At 42.7% G+C, this 19,773-nt stretch overlaps 3 protein-coding genes across 12 annotated transcripts in view; 2 read left to right on the top strand and 1 right to left on the bottom strand.

The window, feature by feature from the left end:
- The window catches only part of cbfa2t3 (CBFA2/RUNX1 partner transcriptional co-repressor 3), a 42,312-nt gene extending 30,516 nt beyond the window's left edge, over positions 1-11,796 (top strand). For 3 of the 10 annotated variants that reach the window (XM_038701326.1, XM_038701334.1, XM_038701335.1), the window contains 6 exons: positions 675-760; positions 1,874-2,165; positions 2,667-2,735; positions 3,468-3,521; positions 5,249-5,439; positions 6,021-11,796. In XM_038701326.1, the coding sequence (XP_038557254.1) occupies positions 675-760; positions 1,874-2,165; positions 2,667-2,735; positions 3,468-3,521; positions 5,249-5,439; positions 6,021-6,410 (1,082 nt within the window). In that variant the 3' untranslated portion in view covers positions 6,411-11,796. The remainder of the gene's footprint in view (positions 1-674; positions 761-1,873; positions 2,166-2,666; positions 2,736-3,467; positions 3,522-5,248; positions 5,440-6,020) is intronic. The other 7 variants (XM_038701331.1, XM_038701327.1, XM_038701328.1 and 4 more) reach the window with 7 other exon arrangements.
- Positions 11,797-12,975: 1,179 nt separating this feature from the next.
- On the top strand, positions 12,976-16,350 carry pabpn1l (PABPN1 like, cytoplasmic). Its single transcript, XM_038700882.1, has 6 exons — positions 12,976-13,164; positions 14,150-14,276; positions 14,798-14,865; positions 14,969-15,075; positions 15,216-15,303; positions 15,659-16,350. The coding sequence occupies exons 1-6, from the start codon at positions 13,093-13,095 to the stop codon at positions 15,986-15,988; spliced, it is 792 nt and encodes a 263-aa protein (XP_038556810.1). The 5' UTR covers positions 12,976-13,092; the 3' UTR covers positions 15,989-16,350.
- Positions 16,351-16,387: 37 nt separating this feature from the next.
- On the bottom strand, positions 16,388-19,727 carry trappc2l (trafficking protein particle complex 2-like). The gene is made up of 5 exons (XM_038700885.1): positions 19,613-19,727; positions 19,178-19,350; positions 18,680-18,767; positions 16,636-16,715; positions 16,388-16,539 (listed from the first exon to the last, which is right to left on the bottom strand). The coding sequence occupies exons 1-5, from the start codon at positions 19,643-19,645 to the stop codon at positions 16,494-16,496; spliced, it is 420 nt and encodes a 139-aa protein (XP_038556813.1). The 5' UTR covers positions 19,646-19,727; the 3' UTR covers positions 16,388-16,493.
- Between the last annotated feature and the right edge of the window lie 46 nt (positions 19,728-19,773).

Below are 19,773 nucleotides of genomic sequence, written 5' to 3'. Positions count from 1 at the left end.
AGTCCAGTGTGATAATCCTTGTGGCAGAACGTCTATATAAAGACCACAGCCATACATGCCCATGGGCTACAACTGTGGCAACCATATATGCCTTCCTTCTGCTTTCCCAAAAGGAAAGATTAATTCTTAGCCAAATTGTCTCACTGATTAGACATGAGGCTATGGCGTAGCAAATGAGCGCCCGCCTGCACCTATTTTGTTTGAAATTAAACTTTGATAACTCTTAATAAAAAGTTGTATTGCACTGTAAAGCTCTGGTGTGAAGAGTATTTGGTCACACATTGTTTGGATAGTCTTGTGCTCTTACTCCACAAACACAAATTACAAACATGGACAGAAAAACGCACAGTAACTAATCGTATTTGTGAAAAAACAGAAACGTCTACTTTTATACATAAACACATTTTTACATAAATACAGAAACATCAGCCAAAGTAACTAAAAGCATCCTCTCCAGATCTGGATGTTTTTCTTGGTATAGGTAGAAAAGCCCCACCTGATGACCTGAGGGATTTGATTTGATTCGTTGCTTGTTTGATTGCTATAATATGTCACTATTAAGTTGCTCATCGTCAGTACTGGGTTTATGGTTAGAAATTCGGCCAGTTTCCCTTAATTTGTGTTCACAAATGAGTGTATAGTATTTTGCTACTTCTGACATGTTTGTCCTTTAGCAGTGCACGGAGCCCGCCAAGAGGAGGTGATTGACCACCGTCTTACAGATCGAGAGTGGGCAGAAGAATGGAAGCACCTTGATAATGTACGTATCAGTATGGTAGCCATGTTTAATATAAACCACTTTTTCATCATAAAGAAGTGAAAAAAAGAGCTAAGAGCTCAGCAGATGATTGAAGTTAGTTTCAGTGCTAAAGATGGTATGCATAGGACAGGGACAGGAGCTGTTGACAGACAGAAGAGTCTCCGCCCCATCTGAGTTTGCATTTAATGGACAGCTGAACCTAGGAAGTCTGTGTCAGTGTGGTGAATTAACAACAGACAGACACCTATCTGGCGTCCTGGCACCTAACTCCATGAAGACAAAATCATGTACACTAGACACACAAAAATCATGTACACTAGAAACACACACACACACACACACACACACACACACACACACTCAGAAACAGGGCCCAGATGGAGCTCAGGACCCAGCAGAGAGCAGCTCCAGCTGGGGAGAGCAGCTGAGACAAGAGCTGCAGTCACAGAGCGAACCGGCCAGGCCTGGACCCCTGCCAAATTAGAAACACTTCACTGAAATAAATATAGCTAACTCAGAGGGGAGGGAGGGAGGGGGAGGCAGGGGAAAAGAGACAGAGAGTGGGAAAGATGAATGGGAATAATGATATGGATTGAATGTCAACCATGCTAAACCCATTTAGCAGACCGGGCCGGGTCTGGAAACACATGGCACTGTAGAAAAAAGTGACGCTGTTTACAACAGGGGTTTGGGGGTTAGAGCAGAGAAAAGAGAGGAAATCTGTTGAGTTGGCAGGGAACAGAGCAGAAGGGTGGAAGGAATTGGCTCAACTTTTTCATCAGCAACCCAGCTGTTACATTATCGTCGTTGTGAAGCTCTTAGACGTTGAAATCCACTGACAAGCACACAACCCACGAACCGAGAAAGAAACACATAGGTCTGCTAGGGTGTATGCATTTTGGGAGAGATTAAAATAATGAGTAACTCTGTTCGTGTAAATGATAAAAGTTTTATCCTTTTTCAATTAGTTTTTTGGGGGACATGGACATGTGTTTGGGAGTAGGGATTTACATTTTCAGCTAAATGGAGCACTGTCAAACTTCTCCTGTTCTTTTATCACTTCAAGCAATGTTTTAAGTCATCCTCAGTCATGTTCCATTGCATATATTGCAGCTCTTGAACTGCATCATGGACATGGTGGAGAAGACACGCCGCTCTCTGACGGTGCTGCGCCGCTGCCAGGAGGCCGACCGGGAGGAGATGAATCACTGGATTCGCCGCTACAGCGATGTGGAGGAGATGAAAAAAGGTGGGAGCAACGGACAGCACTGCCTTCCTCCTCCTCCTCCTCCTCTTCCTCCTCCTACTCCTCTCCACAACTCCTCCTCCAACACAGCTAGCAGCAGCGAGTCACTGCCCATAGGAACTTCCTCGGCTGCTGAAAGGCAGACAGGCAGACAGACAGGTAGACAAACACACACAGGGTATTTTTGGCAAAACAAAACATTCACAGCAAGGTAGGGCTCATTTGAAATGCTGAAAATGCTGAAAATGTCTAAATGTATCAATTTAGACACAAAAAGTCAGTTAGATTATCATGTTTTTTGGCAAATTTACAAATTTTATCTCACACTGTGAGGCAATACAAATCCAGTGGCAACATCCTGGATCTTTAACGAACTGATTGCACCCTTATGCTGCAAGCATGCTCATTCATCATTAAGATTTCTATTCACGTCTAACGCTCGTGTTCTGATTCCTTCCCAGAAATGGTTGAAAAAGGTGACAGCATATTTACTGATGTTGCCACACACTTAGTTTGTATTGTTACCAAAAATAGAATTGGAAACTATAGGGGAGACTCACGGATGTGTGCTTGTGCAGATCAAGAGTCTATGAGTGTGTGTGTGTGTGTGTGTATGTGTGTGTAAATTAGACTGAGTGTGTGCCTGCTTGTGTGTTTCAGAGATCCATAGAGACTTCTTACACAGGCCCCCCTCAGGATACCTGCCAGAAGAAATCTGGAGGAAAGCTGGTAAGAGCCAAGCATCCCCTTCTCTCTATTGTCTTCATGATTGACCTCACACAGACTAACAAAACACACACAATCACCATCATCAGTCTTCAGGGCCTTCACCCAGGCTACTGAGACAGACAGAACAGAGGCCTTACAGCCGTAGGTCCATCAGGGCAGAGGATTGGAGGCCTTCTGTGTCATTAGGGCTAAATGCCCTCCATCTGTCACCACTATGAAAGGCCACTGCAGTTAAAGCTGCAGTGAAAATGCAGTCACCTGGTCCCAAGGCAGGCCGCAGCAGCGCAGCACAGCACAGCACAGGTTGGAGATTAACTGGTCTCCATTGTCCGAAAAAACACATACTCTCAAGTTTTAATACCTCTTTTTTTCATTGTGATTGTTTTCTAGCTGTATGCAAAGTTATTACTGAAGAGAATCATATGCAGACATTAAGATATACAGACAAAACAAATATTGACCATGGTTATTATTTTTGGCTCAATTTGTAGCCAAAATTAAGCAGGAGCGAGTTTTGCATTGCATGGGCCTTCTTTTAGACTGCATGTTAGATAGAGTCCATCCCAGGAGTCACCTGGCCCAGCCCTTGTTCCACCACAGTCCCAGAACTATTATGTTGCAGTCATAATCCAGTACCCTGCGGAGGAAAGATGCTGCTGCTGTCGGCAAAATAATGTGCTGCATTTTCACCAGCAGAAAAAGCTCTTTTAATTGCAGTTGTTTTTCATACAGGTACTACAAGCATCCCGCTCTCCCCAGCACTAAAGCACCTCCAAAACAGGCAGGGTGAGTAACGTATCTCACTCCAAACATCTCACCTCTACTGTGTGTGTGTGTGTGTGTGTGTGTGTGTGTGTGTGTGTGCCACTTCTATCTCAGCAGCCAGGTAGTCTGCCTGATGTAGCTGCAGCACCTCTTGCTTTTAATTAAAACCAGACACGTATTCTGTGCTGTGGTTCAGGTTGAGGGACTGCAGTGCTTTTGAAAAATAAGATCTGAAGTGTGAAAAAGCAGACAGAAATAACACGTCTCAGGGACTTGCCAAATCCCTGTGGAATTGAAACGTTAATATTGCTGCCCCCGTGTTTTCCATTAAGTGCTAATTGCCCCAGCATCTGCTATGCGGTCTCCTTGATAAGAATTAATTAAATTTGCAAACTAATCTTAGTGGTGCATGCATTAGGCCAGATAATTGAGAAGCTCGGGATAATGCAGATAGTGTTTGCAAAGGAGTGAAGAAAGAGGAGGAGGAAGGGTTTCAGAAAAAGAAAAAAGGAGTAGAAAATGAAATGAAGGATAAAGGTAGAGGTAGATGAGGGAAAGCATTGAGACATGTGTTTAAGTGTGACTGGATGTTGACAGGATTGACAGAATACTAACTTTTTAGCATATGAGCACAGGAACCAAGCTCAGGCATGCACACATGCATACAGACACATATGCATACACAGCCATGCGCATACACACAGCATGGTGTGGATAAGGCTCCCCCCGCTGCCTATCTTTTTGCACAGTAGTTTGAAACAACTGGAGTGGAGCGGTGAAGAAAAGTGACAGTTATTTATGAGTTCCCTCTCAAACAAACACTGACTGGAGGAAATAGGGAGCAGTGGAGAGAACAGTATCATTCTTACCTCCTACTTGGTTGCCCTGGAGAGCCACTTGTATGTGTGTCACTTGCAACGTGTGTGTATGTCTACATCTGGAGGAGGTGGAGCAGAAGGGAGAAAAATCATTTCATTTATGATTTAAAAAAAACGTTGCTGTCTTTGATGGCAGAAGAAAATGACATTTGGGGGAATTCATATCTTGTGATCACAACCACATTAGCATTTGAATAATAAATAGTGTATATAAATAGCCTATTTCTCAGGTGTAAAAATCCCTATGAGAAACAGTCTACTGTACATTTGTTGTGTACTGTGAGGCCAATAATGAAAGATGGCAAAATGTAATCACTCCTGCCTCTTACTGAGAAGGGACTGCGGGAAGTTTCTATTTTAGACTGCCATCTGGAAAGGAGTCTACACACCTGCCTGTTGTAAAAACAGTTTGTGCTTGTGCTAGAAGAACAAAAGGCCCCATGCTAAAATCTACATCGTAGGAAGCCCTGCAGTGGATAGATTCCCACTTGTAGGGAAATTCACTCTTCACTGTAAACGCTGTCTTATAATTCTTGAAAAAAAAGATTCTTATGACAAGATGACAATCATGCAAACAGGGAATCCAAGGAAGTTGGATGAACCGCCAAGTTAGTGACAAAACTTTGGAGACATCTGCTGTTGTTAGCACTGGAAAGAATTGTGGCCAGACGTGTTTTAATTAATTATTTAGGTCTGGCTGTTTCCCTTTTCTGGCAGAAAGTTTTAAATCTTGGATGATGTACATCTGTTCGCTGAGATACAACAAGATAGCAGCTTAAAGAGCCTCAATAAAGGATGACACAGCAGGCAGGATGGGAAACGAAAAGTTATAAGCACTAACACCTCTCTCTCGCTTTCTCTCTTTCTCAGAGGAGGCAGTGAATGAGGTCAAACGACAGGCAATGTCAGAGCTGCAGAAGGCGGTATCGGACGCTGAGAGGAAGGCCCATGAGATGATTTCAGCCGAACGCTCTAAAATGGAGAGGGCGCTGGCCGAAGCCAAGAGGCAAGCCTCTGAGGATGCACTAACAGTCATAAACCAGCAGGAGGATTCCAGTGAAGTGAGTATCACAGACCCCCCACATACATTTTGCTTCATTCTTCTCTCACTTGTTCTCTAATTCCTTACTCTGTCACTCACTCTTTGGGTTCCTCTTCAACGCTGTTTAGCTCCATCCATTACCCTTGACTTTGTTCCTCTTATCCTCTAAGTTATCCTGTGTTGTGAAATCCACACAGCTGGCTGTTCGTGGTTTGTTGCTGTACCATGTTGTCATCATTATTGCAGAAGCAGTCCAGTTGTCTGTGTACATAAAAGCAGACAGACCCAGATGGCTGGAGTTGAGTACCAGGCTGAGGCCATTACAGAGCAGTTGACCACCACCTGCTGGTAACACAAACCAGTGGCGTTGGACTAAGCCTTAAAGCCTTAAAATAAAATAAAATGCCCTATGCAAAGAGTAAGAAAAAGTGAGGATCTGACAAGTAAACTAATAGACAATAGACAATAGACATATCTGCATATAAAAACAGTAAAAATAAAATAGGTCTAACATATATTGATATAAGAAAGAAAAAGAACTATGTGCTATCCTGGGACAAAAAAGAGACTTATTTTTATCAACCCACTCTCTCCCCACTGTCTCACCAGAGCTGCTGGAACTGCGGGAGGAAAGCCAGTGAGACATGCAGTGGCTGCAACACAGCTCGCTACTGCGGCTCCTTCTGCCAACACAAAGACTGGGAGAAACACCACCATGTCTGTGGTCAAGGCCTGCAGGGGCTGCCAGGGGGCAGCAGTGTCCCTCTAGGCACTCCCTCCTCCTCCTCAGCATCCTCAAGTGCACCCCCCACCCATTCTGCGAGCACTCCTCCAGGACCCTTGTCCCTGGCAGGCCAGAGCAGTATTGCAGGAGGGGCTGGCAGCGGCAGTGGAAGTGTCTCTGCCAGCCCCAAGGAGAGCAGTTCCAGCAGTGCCTCTCGCTCCACAACTCCAGCTACCCCCGCCCTACTGGATGCCACCTCTCGTTGATGTCTGACCCTTGTCCTTTCCCTTGCATACTGATGCAACAGTGCCCACACTCCAAACCAAACTGAGGAATCTTCATCGCACACTGCTCCCTCTCCTCGTCCCCTACTTCAGTCCATATTTCCCTCTTATCCTTCTGAAAATCTTCTCACTACCTGATGATGAGACTGGTTTTCTCAACTTGTCACCTTCCCCCAAAATACTTTTTCTGTCTTTGTCTCTTTCACAACCACAGGCACAAATACAAAGATTCCAGCCTGGGGCTCAGTGTAGTGGGAAGCACGAAAGAAACGTCTCCTATCTCTGTGTTCAGTCACAGAAAGATATCAGATGTGTTTTCCAAAAGCTTTGACTTGAAGTTCTGACTAATATCTGCCCTCAGTAATGTAAGCATGTTAAATACTGTCCACATAAGGATACAAGACAAGGGCTGTGGTAAGGCAACATTGATAGGGAGATGACTAGACCGTTTAGCACTTGGACTGGATTTCCCTTTAATTTAGCACCAATGAGAGAACAGTACCCAGCCCTGACATGTGCACTACCAGTCCAAACAGTTCACTGATATATTCTACATGTACATCTAATGTAGATGGGCAAGGAATACAATACCTTTTTTTCAAATGGATGAGGGAAGGGGAATAATCTGTGATGCGATTAATTCCTCAGAAACACAGCTTAGTATTTATTAAATGTTTCTTTCTGGCTTTAAGGGAAAATAAAGAAAAGTCCAAATATTCTAAACAAAGAATAATAGTGGTGATGATGATGCTCATGATAACGATATGAAAATAAATTAATTTTAAACTGCTAACTACCTTGCTAGCGAGCCAAGAAAATCTACACCGGACTCACCTCTCTACACCATTGTGAACCCAAATGAATTCAAAGATGAAAAATAACATGATCCAAACGTTTGTATTACACTGCCAAAGTGAGTAAGTAAGCGATAAGGAGAAGCACTCATCTTATAACCAAACTCAAAGCAACATCACCTCCTCAGCAGATAAGCCAGCCCTGAGAGGACCAGGCTGCAGAGAAGCTGCAGAAGGGGACCCAGAGATACTCAGACATTTAAGAAACAAACTGTGACCTGCTTTGATCTGCAGCTGCCTCCTGCAGTCCGGACATAACTACAGCGATTCCTCAGTGATGGCCCAGACTAGTGAATATGGACAATGCTGTGAACTTGCCTATTAGAAAGACTTAATGAAATAGATGGAAACCCTGCCACAGTGTGATTTTTTCTTTTTTTGTGAATGGTAACAGAGAGGGCAGAGAGAAAAAAAAGAGGAAAGGAAAAGCTACACAGCCTCAAAGGAGATAAAGATGCATACATGGCAACGGAACTGCCAAAAACCTCAAAACAAGCTTGAAAACATTATCCGAGAAGGCGTTGCATACTATGGAGACGTATGGGAAGATTGTTTGTAAGTCGTTTTTTTTAAAGTTCCACAATGGGGAGCTATTTCAAGGAATTGCTGTTACCTTTACATTCACTCCCTCCTTTTCCAAAGCATGATAAACAGATGAAAGAGCTTAGTACAGGGCGGTGTAGACTTGGTTCTCCTCTCTCTTTCTACCTCCCCTCACCCCCCTCCCACCCTTCTACACTCTTCCCAACTACTTGACTCAAGTCTGCCCCTAACCCCAGCCTGCTTCGAACAGAGCCTCAGAGCAGTCACGTGAGAAGGGTTGGAACCTGCTTGTAGATATCGTTCCTCTTTTCAAAATGTCTCTTGTCGCCGATGTCCATATGTGCTGCCCTTGTGTATATCCAGAAAGATGGACTTTGTTTTGGTTTCGTTACCTTTCATTTGCCTCCTTTAGGTATGGGCTGAGCAGTGAAGTCAGAGCAAGGACACTCGTTTATGAGAGGAAGCCCCACATTTTACGTATTGTTTGATTTGTTGTATCTATATTAATGAGATGAAACCCCTCTTGTAGAATATTTTGTATTGCTCGCATTGTAAGACAGTGAGAGGACGGAGGTGCAATATGAAGAGAATTCAGCTACTGAATGGAACCTCAGCAACTGCCCATAGGGTGTCATATAATATAGATACATATAAATATATTTAAAGTAACATCAGTAACTTAATGTGAATGTACATAGTATTTAAAGAGGTCCAAAAATGTGTTTGCCAAATAACAGAAACCTTTAAAGTTTAATGTCCAGAATATGTTTTTCTCACAGTACATTTGTTTCTCAAATTTATGAATTTTCCTCTTTTTCTCTCACACAAGTTAAACACTTTCAATTTTCACTCAAATCAAAGCGTCATGTGACCCTGAGTGGAGGAGACTGTTGGTAACAGAGGTAAAGGTGGATCCATACAGGACCACAATGCATGTAGCTGAAGGGGTGGATTGACAACTACAAGACTTCCAGAACATTTTCTCTATTCATTCATTTTGTTTGTGTGTCACTTTAATCGCAATTGGGACTAAATGATGTCACTGTTGTGTGTGTCCATTCACCCCAGGTCAGTTTACATCCTGCAGGAGGGGACTCAACTGTGTATATTTTTAAAAAAAGCCCAAATGTAGTCAATAGTTATAAAAAGAAATAAGTGGTGGCTCAGTTTCAATCAGTTTGTTAAACTTGATACATCATGTCAAGTGTTCCGTTTCCTTTCAGCTCAAGTGCCACTGTAGTGACGCTCTTCGTTCTCATTGACCTGTGTGTGTTTGTGTGGTTAGGAGTGTTTGTTTCTCCCCAAGGTGCAGGACAAGCCATTAATATAGGATTAAGTGATATGCCAGTGTTAAGCTACAGTAAACCTCAAACCTAATTTTGATACCCAATCTGTGAAAAGTTGCTTTAAACAAAAAACAAAGCAGATTATTGTTTATTTATAAAGTTGCAATTGGAGCATAAGCTGAACATCTGGGATGGGTCTTTATTTCCAGGCCAAGAGAATAGCAACACCTCTTCAGGTTTATTTTTTCAGCCCTCCCCACATGCTGATCAATATGATCACCTCTGGTGAATTGAGGTTTGTTAAATGGTCTCAAGGCATATACTTAAAGGGCCTTGTAGCAGCCATGCTCACACAAATTTTATATAGATCAAACCCTACATGGTTGGCCTCATACACGCTTGGACCAAACTTAGGGAAAAAATAGGAAATTTTCTTTTTGCAGTGGGTGGCATCGGAAAACAAAAGCTCAACAGATGGATAAAGTCAATCTTTTTTTTTGGACTATGTGAGGCATATAATTCAAATGGAATAAGCTGCAAGGTACCCCTGCATCTGTGTGTAGCATTTATGTATGTGTTAAAAATTACCGTGATATGGTGTTGACTTCAGCCTTTTTGTGCCCTTTCCCCTGATGTCTCATTCCTCCACTGCTACCACAGACCAGTCTTCATAACCCCCCTCCCCTCCCCCCCTCACACTAGCTACCTCCTGTGACCATACAGCTAACCACCAGGAGAGGTTGACCTGGACTTTGAAAAGCTGGGCTGAGAGCAGACATGGAAACGCACATTCAAAAGTGAGGCATATGAATCTGTCTTAAAATGATACAAACAAAAGCGTTGAAAGGAATTGCCTTTACTCATGATGTAGAAGAATATTTATTCTCACCAGACCTAACTTTTTTGATCACATCCCACTAACTAAACGGATACTGCTGGAATTAAGTAATACAAACACAGTCAAGCCTGCATATTACCTAAATGAACACAGAATCAACCACGACATGCCATTTGTTGTCCAAAACCAATAAAAGCACAAACCAAAGTACTCCTGCATTGCCATAGTAGGCTTTGACACAGTGTGTATTGACAGACCAGATATAAAAAGGTTAGAGCTCCACTAAACCAGTTAACCAAAGTGTCTGAAATACACACAATCAGGGCACAAGAGTGAAGAGCATGATCAATGAACTGGCAGAGTTTCAAATGTGTAGAACTCTTATGCAAGCAATCAAAGCGCTTGTTGTCTACATATTTAATAGTGTTTCTGTAAAAATATAGAAGCATCTCCTTTGGAAAAGCATACTGATTGCGTGTTCTTACAGTTACAAAGCCTTTCAGAGATAAAATGAATGTGTGGCGGGTGGGTGTTTGTATGTGAAAGGTGGTGTGTGTGTGTGTGTGTGTGTTTTTTGTAAAAAATTTCATGTCTCTTTACAAACTACTTGAAACCTTCTGAGCTTTAATGAAACATCCAGACTATAGTGGCAGATCGATTCACAATATGTAGCAACAGCTTTGTGCAGTAAAATACAGCGTTTGCATACAATATCCTCATACAAACAACATTGTAATGACAGTTCCATTCAACGCAAAATGCTTTGCGTGTGCCTCCTTGTCTGCAAGTAAGCCCTCAGATATATTAAACAAAGCCAAACCCAATAGACCAAAATACAACCAAAAGTTACAACTTTCTTCTTCTTTCACTTAGGTTAAGGTTTTTATGTTATGTCCCAGCATTAGAGGACTTCAGTGTGGCCGATTGTGTGGGACATGAAGCTGCAGGCATGCAGCAAAAATCAGAGCTGTAGAGGAAAGCGCAAACTATCCTTCAATGAGATTCTCCCCCCCTTGATTTTGCTGGACTTGTTACAAAATATCAGATCAATTTTCAGTTCAGCTGGCTGTAAGCTTCACTAAGTCATGAAACTGAGATTCCTGCTGAGGTGTCATATACTTTTCTCTGTTAAGATTTTATAGGTGGCAAATGCATAAGGGCTCTGCTGTTGTGAATACCATCCAAGGGTCTATGAACACTTTACATCAGCCACTTTTCTATTTGTTTAACTATGTACATGGTATGGGCAAAACGCATGTTTAGAAAGGACAAATATTAGCAGGTTGGCATTTGTCTCTCCCTACCCCAACCAGTAACTCTACCAATGAAGATTCAAAGCTCATCTGATGTGATGGTGACACGTCCTTCCTGTGAAACAGGCACTGATGAATAGCTACAGTAGAAAGCTAAAGTGGCAAACAGTGGATACAGCACTTGTTTTCCCAAAAGCCATGGCTCAGGATGGTCCTGTTTTTACCTTTACATGAATTGAAAAAAAGGTTTATGGTTTTATATGTGTAGGGAAGAATTCTATACTGTATTGTGCAATACATTATTACAGAAAAAAACACGTTTCTATAGGAAAGGTTGGCGCTTTGAAGATCTTTCTCCTTTCGTTTTATTTCCCTCTTCAAAAGGTCCTGTTGCCGTTTTTAGATGAAGTTAACTGTGCCAGAAGAATTAAATTCTGATTTGTATTTATTTCTTGCATGCTTTCCTCCCTGTTGCTAATACTGCTCTTTAACTGTTCGCTCTGTTGGATGTGTGAAGCTGTAAAACATTCTAATTCAGGTTATTGTCTGTGTTGAACAATGTAACTGTGTAATTAAAACATGAAATGAAGTATTCATCGCTCTTGTTGCTTTTCTTCTTTAAAGGCAAGCATATTCTGGGACGACATCCACAGAAAAGGAAAACGATCTTGAATCATTACTAACACAAAGTTATTATGTAAGCTTCAGACATTAATTTTCCTGCATGTGATAGTAGCAGTTCTAAATAACTTACTGAAAAACCAATATAACTATATGTATTTAAAAATATGCTGCAACAGTCCCATACACGTTGCATCTCACATATCATCCACTCAGCCAGTTAAAATATTAATTTGATCCAACTATTAAACATTCTGGCTAGGTTTAAGAGGTTAAGATCTTTCCAATGAGTCAGTCATTACAAACTCATGCTGTGCAGCAATTTAGCAGTTTATATAAACACAATGTTATTTTAAATTCTAGTGGAAATCCCACTTCACCCCAATCAAATTTCCACTGATATCAAATATGCCAGTCTGAATTTGGAAAAATGTGTAAAGATGTCTAAAACAATTTCTATTTGATGGAATGGTGCAGCTGCAAAACAGTTGAAATAAAACTGTTTTGAATTCACTGGGTTTGGGTTTATTGTAAACATCACAGAACAACTGAATATACGAGATACCGTCAGATAGAATGGATTCCACCAATCCAATCTTTTTTTAATACTCATATTCAATAAACACAATTTTCCAGTGGTGTCATGTCAGAAAGTTTGTGGGTGTCTAATGTTTCTTAAATACACTTTGGAGTAGGCATGTTTCATGGCAGACATTTTGACATGTCACAGCAGAAAAAGCACATATGCAAATAATACAGTGAATGATTTTTATTCAGTTTCAGGGTCCTGGTATTGTGCATTCAGGCTCAATGTCACACTTTCCTGTCTTATGCAAAAAAGTAAGTTTAGTGAATCTAAATTACCAAAGGACAACTCAGAAATACTACAACAATTTCCCGTGATTTTTGTCAAATACTACCACATTCATCAACGAAACATGATTTTATTTTGAAGAATGAGGCTCTTTACCATGAATGAGGGATGGGTAGGCTACTACTGGCAGAGGTAGTGGTGGGGGGGGGCCTTGTTAATGCGCCACTGGGACGAAGACGTCCACCTCCAGCGTCTCCCTCACGTGCGCGCCCCTGTCAATCAATCCAGCGCGTCATGAGTCTCATTCACAGGTGATATCTATTAGATTACCTCATATGCTGTCAGGTGTCGCGTCCGTGGATCATCAAACCGTTTCCTTACTGTGAAAGACATTTTCTGTGGCGGTTTTGGGAAGCTGCAGTCGGCTTTGCAGATGCCATGTTTGAGCAGTGAGCATGGCGGAAAATCATCTGGAGTACGGCTACCTGGAGGGCGAGTGCATCGGGGAGTATTTCGCTGAGGACCCGGTGGGTATCATTGTGTTTGCAGTGAATCCAAAAGGGTGCTGTCACGTTTGTTCGTTTGTACGCACGTCAGTAGGGCGAGCAAGTGGCGACTGTCACGTTGGACAAACAAGCGCAAACACAAGCTATGCTAAATGCTGTATCGTTGTATCACTGATAAATGTCATTTTCAAAGAACGACATCCGTGAGCCGCATCCCGTGTGGCATGTTGAGTGACTTGTTCGGCATGCCATGGAGCCAATCAGGTGCACTGCATGCCCAGGTTGGTGGCTTAAATTGTGGTTCAGGACAGGCACTCATAACTGATGGTAAATCCCTGTTTCACGTAGGCTATAGATGATATCCTTAAACGTCAGGCCAGCAAAAACTGACTTCGGAGAATCAAATGTGAAAGAACAAAATTTTCATTCAGAAGTCCACGTTTGGGTGCATTTGGTGCTATCACAAGATATTTACTGACAATTTTGTTGAATTAACATGGACATGCTGGCCAAGCAGTCGGTTCTATGCCTTCTGAGTCATATAATTTTCAATCCAAACAGTACTTTTGAGAAAACTGTTTCTTGTAGCCTAATGCAGATCAATAAAAGACACCTTTTTAGTTTTTTGTATCACAATCATAAACATAGCCTATGGATGAAGATGATGGCACACCAGAAAAGCTTTACTTCTCATTGACACATCTCCTCATCTCGAAAGAACAATCATTCATCAAAAATGTCTTTTTTGTGTTTGCTGATCCAAAATTAAAAAGGTGTCAAACTGGTTTGAGATCTGATGACACTTGAAGGTAACAGCATGGGCTTCACATAACTTTCATTCCTAAAATTGACCCCTGTATGGAAGCATCTTTATCCCATTATGGTTGTGCACTCATTCATTCAGGTTTTCCTTTTTCAAATTTGTCACCAGTGTGGTTGTCGGTGTTGTAATCTGCTTCAGTCCACAGTGACTTCATGTTCTGGTTTCCATACTCGTGTGTTTCAGGAGCTGGCGGCCATCAAGGCCAGGGTTCAGGAGCTGGAGATGGAAGAAGAGACAGAAAGACTGAAGGAGGAGGAGGAGAGGTGTGACGTGGGAGAGATGCAGCTCCTGACCAGCAGCCCTCGGCCTGGTGAGGCAGCCCACAGGTCTTATCCACCTTGGGGTTTGTTATTGTCATGTTGGTGTACAGCTAAACGTTATCTATTTGGGAAGCCTCGACAGCCTATTTTTAGCCAGGTGTGTAGCATCGCAGCCTCTAGGCAGGTGAAGTAACCGTGTCCTTCACCATCTGGCTAACACCTGGGATGCTTCACATGTGCCTCATCACTGCCCAATGAGATGAAGCAGCGAGCCCCAGAGATCCAGAAGGGTCCTTCTCGTTGCCTGTGGCTATTTTCTGCCTCTGTGCATCTCCTCATCCCTTTCACCCCCCCATCTTCCTCCCTTTTGGTTTCTTCTCAGAACAGCGGTGCAATCAGAGGGGAGCCAGATTCTGAGAGATGTACTGTCTAAGATGATGCAAGAAATGTGTTGGTGAAAGAAATTGTGTTCATCTCACATGGAATGACGCCCTCCAAGTGAAATGAACAGAAAGTATGTTAATACTGCATGCACAAAAGCAGCATATACAATTGTTTGTTTCCTCCACAGGACCTTTCTACAATATGACGCCTGAGGAGAGGATAGACGCAGACAACAGATCAGTCTATGTAGGAAATGTAAGACTTGTATATCTCTTTTCTTCATACTGAGCGTGTGTGTATTTTATTTATTTTTTTCCCCCCACACTTCTGATCTGACACGCTGTTAAACAAATCCCAGGTAGACTACGGAGCTACCGCAGATGAGCTGGAGATCCATTTCAATGGCTGTGGTCCTGTCAACCGAGTTACCATCTTGTGTGACAGGTTCTCTGGCCATCCCAAGGGGTGGGTTCAACTTGTGCATACAACATATACTCCCACCCGCCACCCCGCCTGACACTGTTATAGACCATAGAATACAACTATAAGCATGTTGGCATCCAGGTTTATTTGTTGCATTGGTCTTCTCTCTTCCTCTTTCACAGCTTTGCTTACATTGAGTTCTCTGATCGAGACTCTGTGCATAGTGCTATTGGTTTGCATGAGACCTTGTTCAGAGGCAGAGTCCTGAAGGTGAGGAGCATTACACTACATGTCCTTCAAGGGGAAAACCCTCAAACTAGTTGGCTACTCACACATGGGTACTACTAACTTTAGGATGGACAGAGATGATCAGGTATATAGACTTACTTTTAAATTGAGAAATTTGGTCCTGTACATTGCAGATGACTTTACTCAATATTTTTATAAGCCGAAAGAGTTACAGCACCCATTTGGTTTTCATTGTCCTCTATTTGAGCTGTTGTCTCTCTATGCATCAAGACATCTAAGTTTTTCTGTTCTGTATCACTGTTGAATAGCAAACACTGCATTTCTTGAAACGCATCCTAAACAACACCGTATTAAACCAGTGTTGTACGGCTTGCAGGTAATGCCCAAGAGGACCAACATGCCAGGCATCAGCACCACAGACAGGGGAGGACACCGAGGTGGCCACTCCAGAGGCAGAGGCCGTGGGTACCGTCCACCCCGATACCAGAACAGCTCTCGAGGCAGGTTCCGGTACCAGTCAACCAGGCCACAGCATCAAACACCCCACCCTTACTATGGAGGCCCCTCAGTAGGGAAGAGACAGTGGGGACACATGGACTACCATGAACAGATGCCTAAACGTTATCCATGTCTTCTTCTCATCACCCCACCGACAGATGAGTTGGGGCCAGGGTCGAGCGGACCGCACTACCCTCAACAGCGCTAGCACCACCCACAGCATACGTATTAAAGTGCGTGAATAGAATGGATTCATTTTAAAGAAGTGTTTCCAGGCATTACTGAGTTGAGCATCATGTCAGACAGCCAGAATGGACAACAAAGATGACTTTTGAAATTGCACCCCCTCATCAGTCCTTCAAGTATGAGATGTGAAGACTGGGGTTGGAGGCGTTGCATTATAAGCTTATGTTGCTGTGAATGCATGGGACAATCCTCAAGTTGTTATGCAGTTTGCGTCTTACTGTTTTTACAAATTGATGCGAATGTATTGTGTTGCTGCCTGCAATGTTATGTATAACTTATAAGTTCTTTGCTATGTAAGTGAATAAATAAAATAATGATCCGGTGCACAGTTTGTAGTTAAAATGACACCGATGCAGTGATGTACAACAACTTCTCAGTTTTATTACACTTCAATCAAGGCAACATGTTAATCAATAGGATTTGGAGTATTCTGTACAGTGGAGGCTCAGAATGGGGTAGAAGGGATGTCAGCCAGTTTGAACCATCATCCCAGATACGATGCCATCGAAGGCCCTGGAGAATGATAGGTTGATAATTAAACTGCAAGATTAGGAAAAATGTTAATATACAGATCTTTTTGAATTTCAAGTATCACAAGAATAAACTCACTTAGACTGAATGGGGTCCCCAGGATTGTGGAATGGGTTGCACATTACGTCAGTAAAAGAGTTGTGTAATTTTCTGAACATCTGTAATAGAACAATTTACGTATAAATTTACAATAACTACTGTGGGGTCATGTATGGGTGCATGCTCATCCTAAATTCAGATTTCTTTTTTTTGTATAAAACATGTTAAGGATTCATGCAAAGAAGAATTGTCAAAGAAATTACAATATTGTAGAAGCTTTTCTGGAATTGGCCTATATATACACTGCTCAAAATAAGGGAACACTTAAACAACACAATAACTCCAAGTCAATCACACTCCTGTAAAATCAAACTGTCCACTTAGGAAGCAACACTGATTGACAATTTCACATGCTGTTGTGCAAATGGAATAGACAACAGGTGGAAATTATAAGCAATTAGCAAGACACCCCCAATAAAGGAGTGGTTCTGCAGGTGGTGACCACAGACCACTTCTCAGTTCCTATGCTTCCTTGCCTTGCTGATGTTTTGGTCACTTTTGAATGCTGGCGGTGCTTTCACTCTAGTGGTAGCATGAGACGGAGTCTACAACCCACACAAGCGGCTCAGGTAGTGCAGCTCATCCAGGATGGCACATCAATGCGAGCTGTGTCTGTCAGCATAGTGCCCAGAGCATGGAGGCGCTACCAGGACAGGCCAGTACATCAGGATACGTGGAGGAGGCCGTAGGAGGGCAACAACCCAGCAGCAGGACCGCTACCTCTGCCTTTGTGCAAGGAGGAGCAGGAGGAGCACTGCCAGAGCCCTGCAAAATTACCTCCAGCAGGCCACAAATGTGCATGCGTCTGCTCAAACGGTCAGAAACAGACTCCATGAGGGTGGTATGAGGGCCCGATGTGCTTACAGCCCAACACCGTGCAGGACGTTTGGCATTTGCCAGAGAACACCAAGATTGGCAAATTCGCCACTGGCGCCTTGTGCTCTTCACAAATGAAAGCAGGTTCACAATGAGCACATGTGACAGAGTCTGGAGACACCGTGGAGAACGTTCTGCTGCCTGCAACATCCTCCAGCATGACCGGTTTGGCGGTGGGTCAATAGTGGTGTGGGGTGGCATTTCTTTGGGGGGCCGCACAGCCCTCCATGTCCTCGCCAGAGGTAGCCTGACTGCCATTAGGTACCGAGATGAGATCCTCAGACCTCTTGTGAGACCATATGCTGGTGCGGTTGGCCCTGGGTTCCTCCTAATGCAAGACAATGCTAGACCTCATGTGGCTGGAGCGTGTCAGCAGTTCCTGCAAGAGGAAGGCATTGATGCTATGGACTGGCCCGCCCGTTCCCCAGACCTGAATCCAATTGAGCACATCTGGGACATCATGTCTCGCTCCATCCACCAACGCCACGTTGCACCACAGACTGTCCAGGAGTTGGCGGATGCTTTAGTCCAGGTCTGGGAGGAGATCCCTCAGGACACCATCCGCCACCTCATCAGGAGCATGCCCAGGCGTTGTAGGGAGGTCATACAGGCACGTGGAGGCCACACACACTACTGAGCCTCATTTTGACTTGTTTTAAGGACATTACATCAAAGTTGGATCGGCCTGTAGTGTGGTTTTCCACTTTGATTTTGACTGTGACTCCAAATCCAGACCTCCATGGGTTGATAAATTTGATTTCCATTGATCATTTTTGTGTGATTTTGTTGTCATTCACATTCAACTATGTAAAGAAAGGAGTTTTTAAATGAGATTAATTAAGCTCTAGGATGTGTTATTTTAGTATTCCCTTTTTATTTTTTTGAGCAGTGTATTTTTCCACCACATTATGGTGAAACAATGTGGGAGACTGAGGTATCACTCTTCTACTGGTTCATTAAATCTAAGCTGAGGCATATGGCAACATGGTATAATTCAGTACTTGCACACATACTGTATAATGAGATGAAAATCTTGACACAGAACCAATTTTGTTGATGTGTATTAAACAACACAAATGTAGCTTTTGGAGAAATGTTTGTTGGGCTGTGTTTGATTATGATTAAACATGCAATAGCATCAACTTACACTTCTTATTTCATTATCCCGTAATGATGTATTTGACGAGTCCACAACAATGACAAATTTCACCTTGGAGTTGGTTACATACCCATATCTAGTTTACCAGTTAAGGATACTTGGTTTCTCCCGTAAGACACCATTTACAGTATGTGCAGGGTTTTCAGGTCCACTGACTGAGATACCATTTTATATTAGTAACTTAAGTATCCTACGCTTAACATACAGGCTAAAACCATTCTGCAACAACAATAAGATAAATGCAATGGTCTACATATCTGGGAACATGGGCATATGTAAGCATTTCAGCATCTTGCTTGATTAGTAGAGGTGTGTACATTTACTTATGTTCTTCAGACGTTATAAAGATGTGTTAGCAATATTGTTAAAAAGATAATCAACCTCAGACCACAGTCTAAGGCCTGTAAAAGAAATTTGATTTAATTAAAAGATAAGTCTGGCACTTGGAGTACTTGTGGATTTAACTTCAAAATCAAACAAGGATACACTTTATAGTCTTCAGTGGGATAGAGTAGACCCAGGTACAGCTCTCTCTGGTCTCCCAAAGATTTGCCCACTGCTGAGATCTTCTCCTCTACCACATCCAGAGAGGTGTGAACCGTGTAGTGAAACTTCAGCTCATTTTGAGTGGGCACACTGCGGATATACAGCGGGTAGTTCTGGGGGAGGACATAAAAGAGTAACGTTACCGTCACACAAAATCTTATCAACGACGTGGCGAATTATAACAGCAGCCAGCCTAAAATAATGCTAATGTTATTATTAGCTGTTAACGTTAGCCTTGTTTGGGTATTTAAACCTTCTGGCACACAGAGAAAGCTGGCATTTGCTTAGAGATGATAATGAGAATAAGGAAAACATTGAAACATAAAAAACAGGGTATGGATAAAACCTGGTACATTTAACAACAGCAATCATTACCTCTTTTGCGATCACTGCTATACACACCGCCATGTTAGTATGTTCCTCCTCTGAGCTGCCAGATGCTGTCACGTGATCTGCTGCATTCAGACGCTGTTGTAAAAGCGGTCACATTGAAGATTACCCGATTTTGTATATTATACACATCTAGTATTTTAGTC

The sequence above is a fragment of the Micropterus salmoides genome, unplaced genomic scaffold (assembly GCF_014851395.1).
Source record: "Micropterus salmoides isolate LMB-PRFRI ecotype aquatic unplaced genomic scaffold, ASM1485139v1 Ms_hic_scaffold_6, whole genome shotgun sequence".
NCBI lineage: Eukaryota > Metazoa > Chordata > Actinopteri > Centrarchiformes > Centrarchidae > Micropterus > Micropterus salmoides.
Note: the sequence above shows the minus strand (reverse complement) of the source record. Positions and strands in the feature narration are given on the sequence as shown.

Coding starts and splice junctions, on each gene's coding strand:
- pabpn1l (XM_038700882.1), top strand. CDS start 13,093: ATGGCGGAAAATCATCTGGAGTACGGCTACCTGGAGGGCGAGTGCATC. Junction 13,165..14,149: donor AGTATTTCGCTGAGGACCCG/GTGGGTATCATT, acceptor CGTGTGTTTCAG/GAGCTGGCGGCCATCAAGGC. Junction 15,076..15,215: donor TTCTCTGGCCATCCCAAGGG/GTGGGTTCAACT, acceptor CCTCTTTCACAG/CTTTGCTTACATTGAGTTCT.
- trappc2l (XM_038700885.1), bottom strand. CDS start 19,645: ATGGCGGTGTGTATAGCAGTGATCGCAAAAGAG. Junction 19,351..19,612: donor TAGCAGTGATCGCAAAAGAG/GTAATGATTGCT, acceptor GTCCTCCCCCAG/AACTACCCGCTGTATATCCG. Junction 16,716..18,679: donor GGGATAATGAAATAAGAAGT/GTAAGTTGATGC, acceptor GTTCTATTACAG/ATGTTCAGAAAATTACACAA.